At 39.5% G+C, this 16356-nt stretch overlaps 1 protein-coding gene across 1 annotated transcript in view; it reads left to right on the top strand.

Annotated features, from left to right (window-relative positions):
* The window catches only part of TGFBI (transforming growth factor beta induced), a 64057-nt gene extending 48541 nt beyond the window's left edge, over nt 1–15516 (top strand). The window contains exons 12-17 of the mRNA XM_089518061.1: nt 1022–1152; nt 5598–5722; nt 7763–7865; nt 10927–11006; nt 11182–11206; nt 13658–15516. Of these exons, the coding sequence (XP_089374187.1) occupies nt 1022–1152; nt 5598–5722; nt 7763–7865; nt 10927–11006; nt 11182–11206; nt 13658–13716 (523 nt within the window). The 3' untranslated portion in view covers nt 13717–15516. The remainder of the gene's footprint in view (nt 1–1021; nt 1153–5597; nt 5723–7762; nt 7866–10926; nt 11007–11181; nt 11207–13657) is intronic.
* The last annotated feature ends 840 nt before the right edge of the window (nt 15517–16356 follow it).

The raw sequence follows: 16356 nt of genomic DNA, 5'->3' as shown, positions 1-16356 counted from the left end.
ATCTGTTTTTAAAGAAGATACTTAAAACGGATAAGAAATGACAAATTACAATTTGGTCTAAAAGAGTTTCTGCCCAGTATTCACTCAAAAAAGAAAAAAAAAAGTAGCTTAAATGCAATTGCTAGTCCTAAATAGAGTAAGTTCACTGAATCAGTGGGATTTACTCAACTGTTGACTTAGAGTTCAGCAGTTGCTTCAGTGGCCTTTTTCCAGTTATGTTTTTACATTCGAATAAAGCCCATTATGCTAAGAATTGCATATTTTTTTCAGAGTTAGCACAAGGATGATATCTAGGATGGCTTTTATTGCACATGCTGCTGCTTAGGACAACTGTTTGTGTGAAGATGTAATCCAAAACAACAAAATTTTCAGTTGATTAATGTTAAATTTGATTTAAGTCAATTGATTTATTTCTAACTGGGATAAGCAGTTGGATTTAAATTACTGAAATGCAGCCAAGAGCTATAATTTCATTAGATTCTATTGTGTCTAGAATACCTCTAGTATTTAGTGTTCTTTAACTTTTCCACAGTACAGATGGAAAACTAGTAAATCAACAATGATGCCATTTTTCAGATTGAGGACCTCAGTTTTAGAGGCTGTGGTTTATGTTAAACAATGAAGAATGAGATTGCTCATTCAGCTCTCAAATGTTGGATGAACTAGTGCAGGTTGGGCAGTCCAACTGCTGAAACACTTTTGATCATTCTTAGGAACAGATGGACTGAAAATGCAAAAAAATCAGTCTCAACCAGCATCTATCAGCATCCAGATAGATCTTTTGGCAAATTCTCAGCTTCATGCTCTCTAGTCCAATACTAGTTTGCACATACCTGAGCTCCAAGGCAAAAGGTTGCCTGAATGAAGCTGTGTCCTCTGACAAAATGAATGGAGAATTTGCTCAGGATGCATGTGAAGCTTTAGACTGGGACCCTTGTATTTTCCTTGTGACTTTTTGAACTGCTGTTAGAAAACACGCAATACTTAATTTAATTTTGCTGTGCATATGACTGCCTTCCAGTACTCTAGTAGCTGCCATCCAGTCTGCAGGTCTTACAGAGACACTGAATAGACCGAGATCTTTCACAGTATTTGCACCAACCAATGAAGCTTTCCGAGCCATGCCTCAAGGGGAACTGAACAAACTTATGGGTAAATATTCATAGATCTTCTTTGCTGTTGTATATTGTTGAGGTTATGTTTTGTGTATTCTTTGAATAAGTGAGCCTGCAGTAATTTATTTTATTTCACTTAAAAAAAAAAGACAGGCAATTCTGGATTGGTCTGCTTGTCTGTGAGATGCAGACAATGGTTTACAAAAAAAAAGATGCTCAGGTTTCCACTGGGAGTTAGAACTTTTTATTAAGAGACCAGGGAACTATTTTATTAATTCTGTTTGGCTTTCTTTTTCTAAAAAAACTCCAAACAAACCAGGATAGTCTTCAAGCTTTCTTTACTGCTATTTATTACTGCTAGCATTGAATGTAGTTGATATTTTTCTCCTTGTTCCACACCAAGACTGCTTTAGGAGTAGACAGACTGTGAGATATTCATATCTGCAAGCCTGAATAAAAATACAATAGAGTTAGTGCTGCTGCTGCAGCTGCAGCAACAACTATTACTATACCAGACAGAAACTAGCATCTTCTACCAAGGAGGAAGTGCAACTGATAAGCCTCTTGGAGGTTGGTCAACAACTTTGCAGTACATTTGGGAGTGGTGCAGGAACCTGGAGAGGGAGAAAAATTGCTCATGTGTCTTTAGAGATCAGTTTGTAATATCCTTCATTTTCTCCTCATCCATTCTTCCGATGAGTATCCATGCATGCTTAGTTGCTTAAGAAATAATGCCTAATTTCAGTGTCTTTCCAAAGTATTTGCCAGCCAGAAAGACATTATCAACCTCCACACCTTTGATTCTTGTATGTTCAGAACATACTTTCTTTCTTTTGCTAACTTAGAAATGCACATTACATTTTTCTAACTTTGATCCTTCTATCTGCAGGACATTTTTTTTTTTTGGTTAACATTAATATCTAAAATAGTTATCAAGTATTGCAACAGGGAAGAAAGCTATCTGGTCTTCAATGAATGCCAATAAATTTTAGCTGTGTTAGTGAAAATGAAGATTGTGGATAATGGGGCTACCAGTGGCTATTAGTCATGATGGAGATGTATTCCCTTTATTAGCAGAGGTACCACACAGTGCATATATTAGTTGCTTGGGAACATGAGTAGGATGGCATTGTTGCATTCATGTTTTGTACAAGGGTTTACCATAGGCAGCTGCTTCATTGCTACATGTTGGACCACACAGATTATTATCATAAGAATGAGTCACATTTTAGAAAGCATCAGCTTCAAGCCCTGTAAAGAAAAGTCCATGCTTACATGTTCAGTCATCTTTTGTGTAAATATTGAAATATGGACTGAAAAATAGTTATGGCTCAGGACCAATATGCACTGTTCTAGGGAAATTCCAGTTCACTGTTAAAGCCTAACCAGTTTGTGACATCGTAATGCAGCATCAGCTTATGAGAGCTTGTTCTCCTTTTAAGTTCGTGGAGCAGCACTCTGCACATTTCTTCTCTTGCTTATTGCCCAAATATTTCATAAACTGATTTGTAGCTACCTTAAGCAGCTGTGAAGCTGAAACATCCCAGATGTGTACAGTGAAAATGTTCTTGGGCTTTCTAAGTAAAATATTTAGCTTACTGTTCGGAAAGCAGTGAATCACAGTCAGTGGGAACATATAGCAAAGCAAAGAGTTGTGTAAGTAGTGGGAGAGGAAGCAGTAGCAGCTGTGGTTTCTTGTTTAATCACTTTTATCTTTTGAAAGTGTCTGCATTTTGGATCACTTCTCACATCACAAACTTAATGCCAGGTTGGCCCTAATGAACTACCCCCACAAAAATCTTAGTGCAAGTTCATGATAAAAACATGCTAGGTTTTGGTAGACTATTGGATCAAAGCTGAGTATGCCCCCTACATGAACACTGGCTTCTGATTCTGGATTTGAGCATCTAAATTTAAGAGTAGTGGAATAAACTCCCATGGAAGGTGGTGTGCTTTCCTTTGTCAGATACGTTTCAATGGAGGACCACTTTTCAGGCTTGCTTTAAAAGTAGATTCCTGCACTTATAGAGATTTGGACTAGATGCCTCTTGTTGCCCATATGATTTTATGTCTTTATACACTGTCACATTAGACGACGACTTCTTCTTCTTCTTCTTCTTCTTCTTCTTCTTCTTCTTCTTCCCTTGTAACTAGATATTTCTAAATTTTGTTTCTAAATCTCAGTAGCTTAGGTTTAAATTTGCACCTATGTTAAAAAGAAGGACCAATCCAGTGCCAAGGACAAGTGCATTAATCAATCAGTCACTGTCTCCAGTCTTGTGCCTCTACATAAGCTCTCACAAAGTACATATTCTGTACCAAAGCAATCCACAGGTCAATAATTTGAAAGTGTTAGTGGCATGTTCCTTGCTTTCTTTGACAAGCCACTATTGTCTTCTAAAGAAAGAATGGTTGTCAGAGGATGTAGGAGTCTGTGGTGTACATATATGTTTCATCCAAAATGTGATTCTGAATTCATCAAGGAGTTTATCACATGGGATGGATCTTGTGCAGAAACTTGAATTAAACTGAACCCCCCAGGAAAAGTGGGTTGTTTTTCACACAACGTTCGAGCTTAACCTGAACAGAAATTAGAAATAACCCACAAAAGCGGGTAGTTTTTCAGACAATGTTTGTGTCAATGAGAAATAACACAACATTAATCCGAACACAAAGTCGACAATACTTACTTTCAGGAACTTCCAGAAAGTAAAAAAGAGTCTGTTTTGTTGACTTTGCATTTGAATTAATTAATTATTTCTCATTGATGCAAACATTGTCTGAAAAAGTACCCACAAAAGCCGATTTTAAAATCCCATTTCTGCACAGGATTTAACCAGTTTGCCTCCAATTTGCCTCCATGTGATAAAGTCCATTGATGCCAATGCATCTGAAAAACAACCTGCAAAAGCAGATCTTAAAAATCCCATTTCTGCACAGGATTTAACCATTTTCCCTCCAATTTGCCTCTGTATGATAAAGTCCTAAGAATGATTGTGAGGGCAAGGGGAATCCTGTTACCATTCTTTTCATAGAGCTGCCAGGTCAGCACATCCTACTGCCCAAGACTTAATGGCCCAAACTTGAGACCAGAGTGTGCGTCCTTGTGATGTTGTGGGGTGAGGCAGGCAAGGGTTAGGAGCCACCCTGGAACTGCTTCTGGACCAGTTGATTGTGGAAATGGGCACAAGGGCAATGGCCAAAATTTCAATGAAGCCTGGCGAACCAAGTAATACAGCAAGCCAGAGCAGTGGGGGAGAAGTGGAAGTTTGATACCCAGTAGCTGAAGGAGTTGCAGCTATTCCTGCTAGGCCTTGTATCCCATGTGGCACACATGATATGTGAGGAGGTTTTTTGTTTTTTGCAAGCCCTAGACTCCTGTTGGAGCTAGTAAAAGGTTCACTGCCAGATCTCACCCCTTGGGAAGATTCTCCTCCCTAGGCCCTGCACAGCTGCTGCCAGGTCATATACATCAAGAAGGCTTCTGAGTTGCAATTACCTGCCTTGATTCAAGTGGGCTCAATGGGCTGAAGAGTGTGCACTCACCATCACTCTCCCCAGTCAACTTGATATGCTCTGAGCTTTTTGATACCACTCAAATACAACACACATGCAAGCACTGGCATTTAGCCAGGGAGCCTGGCTGTCTGTGAAGAATGAATGGAGATGGCTAACCAGGCATTAAAGACACATTACACACAAAACCCAAACATTCTCTTCCTTTCTTGCTACGTTTTCTACCTTTACTATGACCAGTTTCCAAAACGAGCAACTTTGGAACCATTCTTTTCCATCAGAGTGAGGTTCACTTTTAGAAGCACTTCCCAGAGATCAAATTATATTACAGCTGCTATGATTCAATGTCTCTATATGCTGGTATTCCTTTTAAAAAAATATGGGAGAAATTGGCATTGTTAGAGGCTTCAGTAGCAGCTTGGGGAGGCCAAAAAATATTTCAAGGAAATGGTGTTATATCAAATAAGCATTGTATAAGTTAAAACAGAGTGATGGAAATTCATTATTTCTATTAAGACAGAGTCTAAATTCTTAAATATTTATTCTGTACTATTCTTCCAAAACTTTTGTGTCAGCCAGATCACATGTTTACACTTGAAAACTAACCAAAGGAAGTTGACAGATTCTGTGCAATTTGTTGTTATCTCTCCTGCTGCTTATACAAAATACTTCAGCTCTGTAGTATTAAAAACAGTTTACTAGCTGGAAACAATACCTCCATGCATAAAAGAGAATCTGGATGTTGACATCATAAAGAAAAATGGTTGCACACTCTTTCTGAGGAACAGCTGCATGCTTCTGGTGAAAGGGGAAATATTTTTCTGGTATTTTCTTCCCATGTGCTTATCATACTGTGCAAGATCCCAAGATGATGCTTTATTTTCTTCTTTAAAAACCATGAAAGATTTGAGTTTTTGAACTATAACCATATACGTTGTTGGTCTCCCCCCCCCCCCCCCCCCCCAGGTAATGCAAAAGAACTTGCCAACATTCTGAAATACCACATTGGGGATGAAATATTGGTCAGTGGAGCAATTGGTGCTGTTGTAAGAATCAAGTCTCTGCAGGGTGATAAACTGGAAGTCAGCTCTGTAAGTTTACTCCTAACCTATTCCCTTTACGTTTTTTTAAAAAAAGAAACCTCTTGTTTCCCTTTTCCTTTCAAGCTCAATCATTTTGTTCTAAAGTACTTTTAAGAACAGCTTTCTCATTTATCTCTTCCCCCTACTAAAAGGGAGGGCTATAAGATTGAATGTTACCATATGGAGCCTAAGGAAGTTTTAAACATTAAATGCTAGTGTTAGAGAAAAATCTGTTTCTGTCCCAGATGGCTGGTTTGAATTCTTTCTCCACAGATAGCTTTAATTTATGAAATGTGGACAATTTCTTTATTGTTGAACCTTTTATTTCAGTTCTTGTGTACTCTTCTGTTGCTCTGATTCTTTCTGGCATGTCTTTTCTTAAGAAATCACACAGGGATGACATGATTGCACTCTTTAAATACCTCAAGGGCTGTCACAGGGAGGAGGGGGCAGGTTTGTTCTCTGTTGCCCCAGAGAGTAGGACCAGGCCTAATGGCTTGAAGTTACAGAAGGGAAGATTTTGATTGAAAATTGGATGGAACATCTTGACAGTAAGAGCTGTTGGATAATGAAACCAATTACCTTAGAGAGGTGGTGGAATCTCTTTCTCTGGACATCTTCAAAACCTGGCTGGACAGCTACCTAAAGGGGATCCTCTGGCTGGAGTTCCTGCACTGAATAGGAGGTTAGACTCAATATGGGATTCCTTCCCACAGATATGATTATATGCTTCTAGGACAGCTGGGAATGAGCATACCTCTTCTCAGTATGAACCAGTTAACAGTGTTTAGGGGGGAAATATTCCAAGAGGTTCTTCTGAGGTGGGAAAAAGAAAAGATTAGAAAAAGGCTCCAAGCTTCCATCTTCTCTGTCATTCTTCCTTGTCCTTGGCTTTCTTCATTCTGACAGTAAAGTGGATTTTATCGCACACAGAAGGGGAAATCTCATGCTCAAATCCTCTGTCCCTCATTCATTCAGTCACAGAGACTAGAAGGGAAAGGAGCATTAGAGGAAATCTAGCAAGGGATGTCGAGCATATAATGTTTTGTCTGGCAAACTTAATTTGATACTTTCTCTCCATGGGTGAGCCCAAGGCTTAATCTCCCACCTGTTAGTCCTGCAGAATGGAAAGAGCACCATGCATTCTGAATGGAATAAAGTGGGGTCTTACAGGAGACTTACTAGTCAGGGAGAAGAGAGACTAGGCCTTCATTATAACTCTCAGACAAGAACAATACAGAAAACAGGAGACTTCTGATTCCTCCCTAAGTCCAATGTGACAGGAGCTAGGAAGTCAGAGCCAATCTGGATCAGAGTGTCCATTTGGTGTGGTTATCAAAGTACCAAAGAAACATACACACCTCAGCTGTTTGGAAATATCATGGAAATTATAATCTGATCCTGCCTTGGCAATTTCCTTTTCAAATTCTTTGTTGTTGTTGTTGTTATTTGACATCAAACAGCTTCATTTATATATCACTTCATTCTGAACTAGCAGTGTCTAAGTGGTTTACAACTGTAAGCTAATTGCTCCCAACAATCTGGGTACTCATTTTAGTGACCTCGGAAAGATGCAAGCCTGAGTCAAGCTTGAGCCCTTTTGCTGGTATTGAACTCGCAACCTTATGGTTTTGAGATAGTGGCTGCAGTACAAGCATTTAACCACTGCGCCACCAGGGCATCAAGTCAATTTCAACTTGTGGTAACTGTGTGGAGAAGAAACCTCACTAGGGGCCCGGTTATCTGCTCTTGCGGACTCAGGGGCTTCCTTAATTGAAACAATCCATCTATAACGTTGTCTTCCTTTCCCCTACTGCCTTCCACTTTGCAAGTATTACTGCCTTTTCCAATTAGTCATGTCATCTCACGTTATGTGTCTGATGTATGGCAGCCTCAGTTTAGAGATAGTGTACTTAAAGTCATGGCAGGAGCTTATTTCTCCTTTTGAATTTTAGGTTGACATTCTAAGTGTGAGAGTTGTATATAGTTTGGGACAGATCTTTCTCCTAACATATATTTTTGATTTTATCTCTGTTTCTTTGACCTCAGAAAAATGATGTAATACACATCAACAAGGAGCCTGTTGCTGAGGCTGACATTATGGCCACTAATGGTGTGATTTATGCAGTGAATACTGTTTTACAACCACCAGGTAGGTCAAATTGGATCAAGTCTGGAAGAGATCTTATGCGTTTCCCCAGGTTTGCTTCTCTTTCCTAAGCAGTTAATAGTGCACTACTAAACTCCTGATTGTAAAAGGAAGTCCATTTCCCGTGCAGCAGGAAACAAGAGGGTGATTCTTATTTTCCAGAGCAGTATTACAGTTCCAGTCTCCAAAGTCCTTTTCATTTCAGAAGGGCATGCATGCAACATTAAAGTGATTTGCTTGTGTACTCAAGGGTGAGACTTAACACCAAAAAATAGATACCATGTAGGTGTTATATAGATAGCCAAATTATAACCATGGAACTCTTTCTCCTTACAAGAAGCCAGTCAGGTTGGGCCCATCCCTCCAGAGTTTTACAGGGACAGTAAAAATTATAAAACTTTGTCATAGTTTTTAAATAATTTTCTAGCTCTGGTGAGTTTTTACAATATGGCTCTGGCTCATTTTAAGAAATGTTTTTCATCTGTTTTCATTCTGCTGTTGTTTTAAATTGTACATTGCTTTCAAGGGGTTGGTTGGCCAAAACTCAGCTTATAAGTATTTCTAACAAATAAACATCTTTTTAAAAAAGTGTGCTTGAAAACTCTGGGAGTTAAAAAGAAAAGTGATTTCCACTGTGCTGTGAGTCATCATTTCCTTTGACAGTAACCTTGTACTCTTGCAGAAATATGTGGGGCTATTTTGAAGGTCAGCACCTGGTGAAGCTAAGGGAATTGTCCTCACATTTGCACTGGATTCTATAAGCATCATTTAGAGAATCTAGCAGAATCTCAGTAATGAGAAGCACACATTTTGGGGAAAGAAGACTATTCTGTAACAGAAAAGGATTGAAAATAATAGCCAGGGATTTGTTCCAGCTCATATGTAAAGCAGCCATATGAGTTCTACCTTTTTCTCAGAGCCTTGCACTGGTAATGTTAAAAATGTTAAAACATGCCCCATAAATTGCTTGCTTGTTGATTGACTGATTTTACACTCCACCATACTAGAGCTTACCATGTGAATTCTGCCATGCTGTCACTAGAGTTGCAGCCATTCCTCAAATTGTGTCAAATATCTTGAGGGCCAAAGACCCCTTGCTTCAGATGGTTGAGGGCTACATCCATCATTTTACAATAGGGCTGATAACAGGGGCAGGAATTAGCTTCTAAAACTACCACTTGGCATCCCAATGTGTGTTGCCTTTCCATAGTTTGTCTGTCAAGATGCCTTTACTTGCCCTGTTTCCTGATAATTTTTGCATACCCTCCTTCAGGCTAGAGAATCTATTGAAAATGTTTTGGTCAGTGTTAAAATGTGTGCTTGATGTTTGTTGTTGTTGTGTGCCTCCAAGTAATTTTTAACTTATGGCAGCCCTAAGGTGTCTTCTTGGCAAGTTTCTTCAGAGAAGATTTGCCATGGACATCCTCAGGCTGACAGAGTGTGACTTTCCTAAGGCCACCCAATGGGTTTCCATAGCTGAGCAGGGAACATAATCCTGATCTCCAGAGTTGTAGTCTAATGCTCAGACCACTACCCCACACAGCCTTTGATGTACTGGTAGTAAATTTCTTTCTTTAATACAATTGATTGTATTAGGAATATTAGCCAAAGCTTTGGGGTATCACTTCCTTCTGTGCCAGGCATGAGAAGCAAATAGTCTCTTGGAAAGTGGTTTGTTGCGTTGTTTGCCTTCATGTTGTTTCTAACTTATGGCAACCCTATGTTATCAAATTTGCAGATGATACCAAATTAGGAGGAGCAGCTAATACCCCAGAGGACAGGATCAAAATTCAAAATGACCTGAATAGACTAGAAAGCTAGGCCAAAGCTAACAAAGCTAACAAAATACAACATGGAGAAATATAAAGTACTGCACTTAGGGCAGAAAAATGAAATGCACAGATTTAGGATGGGGGACACCTGGCTGAATTAAACTACGTGTGAAAAGGATCTAGGAGTCCAAGTAGACCACAAGTTGAACATGAGTCAACAGTGTGATGCAGCAGCTAAAAAAGCCAATGCAATTTTAGGCTGCATCAATAGAAGTATAGTATCTAGATCAAGGGAAGTAATAGTGCCACTGTATTCTGCTTTGGTCAGGCCCCACCTGGAATACAGTGTCCAGTTCTGGGCACCACAATTCAGAAAGGATGTTGAGAAACTGGAACGTGTCCAAAGTGAAGGGTCTGGAAACCATGCCGTATAAGGAACGACTTAGGGAGCTGGGTATGTTTAGCTTGGTGAAGAGAAGTTTAAGAGGTGATATGATAGCCCTGTTTAAATATTTGAAGGAGTGTCATATTGAGGAGGGAGCAAGCTTGTTTTCTGCTGCTCCAGAGAACAGGACCCGGAACAATGGATGCAAGCTCCAGGAAAAGAGATTCCATGTCAACATTAGGAAGAACTTACTGACAGTTAAGGGCTGTTCGACAGTGAAACAAACTCCCTCAGAGTGTAGTGGAGTCTCCCTCCTTAGAAGTCTTTAAACAGAGGCTGGATGGTCATCTGTTGGGGATGCTTTGATTTAGATTTCCTGCATGGCAGGGGGTTGGACTGGATGGCCCTTGTGGTCTCTTCCCACTCTATGATTCTATGACTGTAGGGTCTTGCCTGAATTTTTAGCATGTTCTCAGTGCCCAAAAGTGCAAGAGTTGCCACATGGAATGTGGTATCCAAAACTAAAATGTGATGACATATTTGCGGAACATTCTCACCCCCATCAACTAAAAGGCATCACTAGTGTAGCATCCTTTGTCTTACAATGTGCAACTAGATGTCTATGGAGGTAGCACAAGGGCCCTTGTGGTCTCTTCCAACTCTATGATTCTATGGCTACACTGGTGTAAGAAAGCTGCCTTTGTCACCTTCCATTTTATTTCACAAATTTATGTTCTGTTTTATTTTCTGTGTTTAAGTGTGTTCCCAACCCTACAAAATTCCAAAACAGAAACCCCCAAAATAGAAACATTCAAAAACAGGCAATGTAGATTTTATCTGCTAATCAGTGGAAGGAGAAAAATATTCATAAGGTTATTGAAATTTTGTCCATATTGTATCTCTCTAGCCTATACAACCAATGAAAGGAGCGATGAACCCACAGACCCCGCAATGGAAATCTTCAGGCATGCTTCTGCATTATCCAAGGTAAGCATGACACTCAGCCAACATATAGGGGTGTGTGCTACAGGAGGGGTTGGGGGACAACCCATGGGGGATCAAGACCCCATTTTTGATCTCAGCTTACATGATGGGAGAGATTGTCTGAGGTATGATCACATACATATGCATTTCACATTCTTTCTCCTTTTCTTTTTGGCAGGTTTCTTTAAGAAGTGCTCGGCTAGGTAAGTGATTTTTGTATGTTACACATCTTGGCGTACTTGAGGTGGTGGGTTTCTCAGATTATGTGTTTGTTTCTCAATGTCATGTATCCCAAATGGTGGGGATGAGCTCACTGATTTGATAGTGTGAGTAGCAAGATGCAAGATATGCAAGGGTGAAAACTGCTGACTCTGCTGTTTCAGTGCCAACAGCAGCAGCTGATCTCTGTATGGATGGGACTGGGAATATTTGCCCTCCAAAAGTTGTTGAACTGCAACTGCTAACTGTGCCAGATAGGGCTAATGTAAGGTGCAGTCTCACAAAAATTGGGCTTAAGACACATTCCCCAGACATTCTGTATGGATTAGATAAACTCAGATTCCTTCTTTGAGCAAGCACAGTGTGCACTGAAGCCGCATTGTATTACAGGTATGTGATGTTTTCAAAACCTCACCATGACACATTGTATATATGCAAAGACTCCAGTGAGTGAGGTATTTGTAATGCTGAATGCTGCAAACTAAAGATAAGCAACACAAGGACCTATGACTATGTGTGTAGTGCTGGAAATTTAAAGTTCCCCTCCTATCCCTCCAGAATAATTAGCAAGAAAGAGGGATACAATATGCAAGGAGAGAAATTTTGAGAGACGCTGTGTTATTGACCCCCTACTTTAAGGAACCCAGGATATGGTTAGTTCATACAGTATTTGTTGTCACATCAAACTTGGCAAATACTAGTGAAGTTAGATGAAGAAAGTTCAAGTTCCCGTTCATGATTCCATCGCCTTGGCATGACTATCTGAACCAGCATTCAAATGGCTTCAGTGTGTCAAGTTTACTGATACAAATGGAACACACTGTCCAGATTTCAAAATATTTATTTTTCATAATTTATGGAGGTAGACATTGTTTTCAGTTTAGCATTTCATCCTCTTACTTCCCCATTTGTTTCATTTTGGATAATTCATCCAGTTTTATCTGTACTTTAATACGCCCTGCAGTACCCAGTGATTAGTTAAACAGCATTTAAGAAAATAAAAGCCAGATTCTCAGTACATTTTCATGATTGTAATAATAAATGCATGATGTTTATATGCTATGGCAGATATTTGTGAGGCGATTTTATTTATTTATTTAATTAATTTTTTGTTGATCACCTCAGCCTACCAGGGCCTCTGAATCAATGTACAATAGATAAAAACAATAAGTTCAAACAAATCAAAAGCATATTTTAAAACCTGTTTTAAAACACACATACAGTTGAAGCAACTGCAAAAGCTAATCCTGCTTTTAGGGTCCAAAAGCCATAAGAAAATGGTATACTCTTGGCTGCCACTGGAAGGTCAAAAGGAACAAAGGCAACTTGACTTTGCTTGGGAGGCAGTTCCACAAACAAGGTGCTGCTGCTGTTTCTAAGGGGAGTGAGACATGCAATAGGGCTTCTGTTGAGCCTATCAGAATCTGGGCAGGTTGATATGGGAGGAGGTAATCTTTCAGTTACCCTGGCCACAAACCATTTTGCTGCCAATGTCAGCACGTTGAATTGAACTTGGAAGGAAACTGGCAGCCAGTGCAGTTGTGCAAGACCAGTCATATGTGCAACTAAAGCTCATACCAGATAACAGTGTGGCTGTCACATTTTGCATTAGCTATAACTTCCAATCACCTACATTAATTACTTATCCATTCAACAGCAGGATGCTCCCTATCATGGTCTTTTTATAGATATCTGTCTACTGTAGGGATGGGAACCATACAGCTTTTCAAATGTTGTTGGACTACATGTCCCAGCACTCTATGTTTGGCTCTGCTGGGTAGTGCTCCTTGGAATTGTATCTTAGCAACAATAGTGGAAAGCTATCTTGAGTCCCTGTACCGGGAGGAAGGTGGGATAATAATAATAACAATAATAATAATGTACAGTTATACAATTGTACAAAATTTACTGTTCCAATCCCTAGCCTGTTGTCTGCCAAGCTTTAAGAAAAAGGCCTGGTTTACATGTGTCAGAATGAGGAGACAGAATTCTGAGATGATTAAATCATTTATGCCATTTGGGGCTTTTAAATGGTGGATAATATTTTCAAATATTTTAATGCATTAAAATTGCCTTTCATTCCATTTAGAGATCCATTATATAATGAAATAAAATAGAGAAATAACACAGTCTCTTCCCCAGGTTCCACTAAATTTCATTTAGTGAAGCTTGGCAACTCCAGTAGAATTAAATATGTGTGAGCTGGTGCACAATTACAACATATATTCAAAACAAACACCACAGGCCTATTCTAAACCATATTTTATTTTGAGCTGAGAACAGAGGTTGACAAAGAAATAGATTAGACAGGATAAATGGTTGCTGAATTTAATTCAAACTGAACATGTTTTTGGGGGAGGGGGAGTTTGGCAATAAGCAGGTATGATTAACATGCTTGTATTCATTAAAGTGTCTGCTTTCCCCACTTCTTCCAGCTCCTGTATATTCCAGATTGTTAGCAAGAATGAAGCAACAACAAAAACAGCAGCAATGAAATGATCACAATTCTGCATGTAAAGCACAACCAAGGATTCAGCTAACTTTGGCCACTGGGTTGTTGAAGAGAAGGACTCCTTTTAAAAACAAAACCAAAAATCATCACCGCGATGTATTATGCAAAGATTACATTTTTCTCAACTAAAAATGAAGGAGAAAAAATAAAATCCATTGTTTAATAAGCCTAATTTTGTTCTCAACTGTAGCTGATAATTTGGGGAGCCTCAGGTAGGAGTCAAATACTCCCAAACAATCTAGGCCACATTTCAAGATGGGCAAGAACATGGAATGACTGTAGTTGATCATCACGCTTAAATCTGTGTTTAAGGACAGTGGTTAAGAACATATTTTAAGCCTTATTTGTGTTGTCAAGAATCTGTTGGACACATTGGTGTATGCTGGCTCAGACCGTTAATCTTAGCCCAATGCCATCTCCTCCAGCAGGCAGCCGTACTTCAGATTTTCAAGGATGTCTTTGTCATCCCTGCTGACAGATCTTTTTACCTGACCATTGTGCCTTGGACCTCCCACACGTTGTGTCATTGGGCTTTCCTTAGCTGATATGCTTTTCTTGAGTCCTTTCCCCAGAGATTGTTATGATATGTATCTGGGCCTTTGGCTTCAGAAAAAGGAAGTCGGCAACCACTCTATTTTTTTCCTTTCCCTTTTTTTTTTTTTTTTGCTGCATGTTGCCTCAGAACTTGGAAAAGTTACTACTTGGGAGTACAGTTCCAAGAATCCCTGTGTGCTGTGCTGACAAAGGAATTCTGGGAGTTGTAACCCCAAAAGTAGACATTTTCCCAAGCTATGCATTGTGCAGAAAAATGCAGTCATTCAGATTGTTCTGCCCTCTTATATACATCCATTTTGAAAACCCATGTTGGTGGCTCCTTTGGGCTTAAGTCATCCCTGGGAGCCAGCAAGGTAAAAGATCCGTTTTCTTTTCATATTTCAGAGATGTGAAATATTTTTGAGGAGAGTTAAAATGCTCTTCTGGTATTCACTTCTGTAATTGCAGTGATAGAATAATTAGCTTGTGCTTGTACCTTAGTGCTGATCATGATTTATTTTTTTGTATCACAGCATGAAGAAATCTCAATTCAGATCAGGAACATTTGGCCCTCCAGATATTTTGGACTTCAGCTCCCAGAAGCCCCAGCTGGCATGTCCAGGGGTGAGGGATGTGGGTGTTGTAGCCCCACAACACCTGAGGGACAAGAGGGTAATTTTGGATTAGCCACGCTATTTAATAATCCAGTTGTCACACATTGTGTCAACATTAAGGAATTATCACACAGGCTAATATGAGCACTCTGAATTGTGATCCAGAGGCTTGAAAGGTTACTCTTGACAGATCATGACACCCATAATCTCCATGACTCCCACCAATACGATTGGGAGATTATTGGAATTGCAGTGCAACAAAGTAACTTTTCTGACCTCTGTTGTGGCCTATAATCTTAAACGGCCCTTGCATGCAGTCTCAAAATTATACAATTTATACACTTCAGCAAGAACAGGTGGTTTTTATTTTCCTCCCTCCTGTGCTTTGACAACCTTCCATGCAATTCTGTGCTGTTGTTTTTAACCAAAAAAAGCCTCTTTGTTGATGTTGGGGAATTTGCATGATATAAGCTATGGTCTGATCAGTGCTGTCAATTAGCTTTTGTTTACACATATGGTTCTAACTTTAATATCTTTTGTTCTTCCTGAGTCTGAAAATGCACCCCCTCTGTAATTTGGTCATAGTGCTCTCCCTCATCAAAATCTACAAATAAACCATTCATTTGTAATAAAATTTGGGCTTTATTTTAAATATGTAAGTGCTCTCTGTAAATATTATGAATGACTTCAGCATGTCAATGCAGTTTTATCTCAGTTCTCTGGTACTTTGAATACCCCTACAGAGAAAGACCTATGGCAGTATTGCTCTTTCCCAGAGCTTGGAGCACTGCCTTTTGGTAGCAATCCCTGAACTGGGAGTGAACACCATGAAGATAGTTTGGGAATTAGGTCCTGCATCGTGTAAAGAGGACACAGCAAGCCTGGGAGCAATGTGGGGTAAATTGTCCATGTAGACAAGTCCTGGGTTTGTTTGTTTTGTTTTTTTAGCTTTTTATGTTCTACCACCAAAACTGGAAGAAAAAACACTGTTGTGGCTTTCAGTTGTTGTTGTTGTGTGCCTTCAAGTCATTTTCTACTTTAGGCGACCCTATCGTAACTCCATCATGGGGCTTTCTTTGCAAGATTTGTTCAGAAGAGATTTGCCATTGCCTTCCCCTGAAAATAACACATGGAGCTATTAAGTAGGGAACTGTAAAAAACAATGGATATGAAAGAAAATCTCTCCACAAACTAAAGCTGGGACTGCATGCTTCTGAGGAAGAAAAACAAACACATCAAGTCTTTAATGGGGAAATACACAGAGTTTGGGGGATAAGGCGGTTCCCTCAAAATGGAATTATCATGGTTCCTGTCCCATCCCCATGTTCTGCACTAATAGTACATGGGTGTGGAGCCCATTCAGAGGTCACCGGCAAAAAATACAATGCACAGCAGAATTCAGATCACAACTGTTCCAGAGAAAAATGAAGAAATGAAAGAGGAATCTCTGGAAAAGGAACAAATATTTGTATAT

The sequence above is a fragment of the Sceloporus occidentalis genome, unplaced genomic scaffold (assembly GCF_023333645.1).
Source record: "Sceloporus occidentalis isolate IW3139 unplaced genomic scaffold, rSceOcc1.0.p SCAF_1, whole genome shotgun sequence".
NCBI lineage: Eukaryota > Metazoa > Chordata > Lepidosauria > Squamata > Phrynosomatidae > Sceloporus > Sceloporus occidentalis.
The sequence above is the reverse complement of the archived record's forward strand: the minus strand, read 5'-3'. Positions and strand labels throughout refer to the sequence as shown.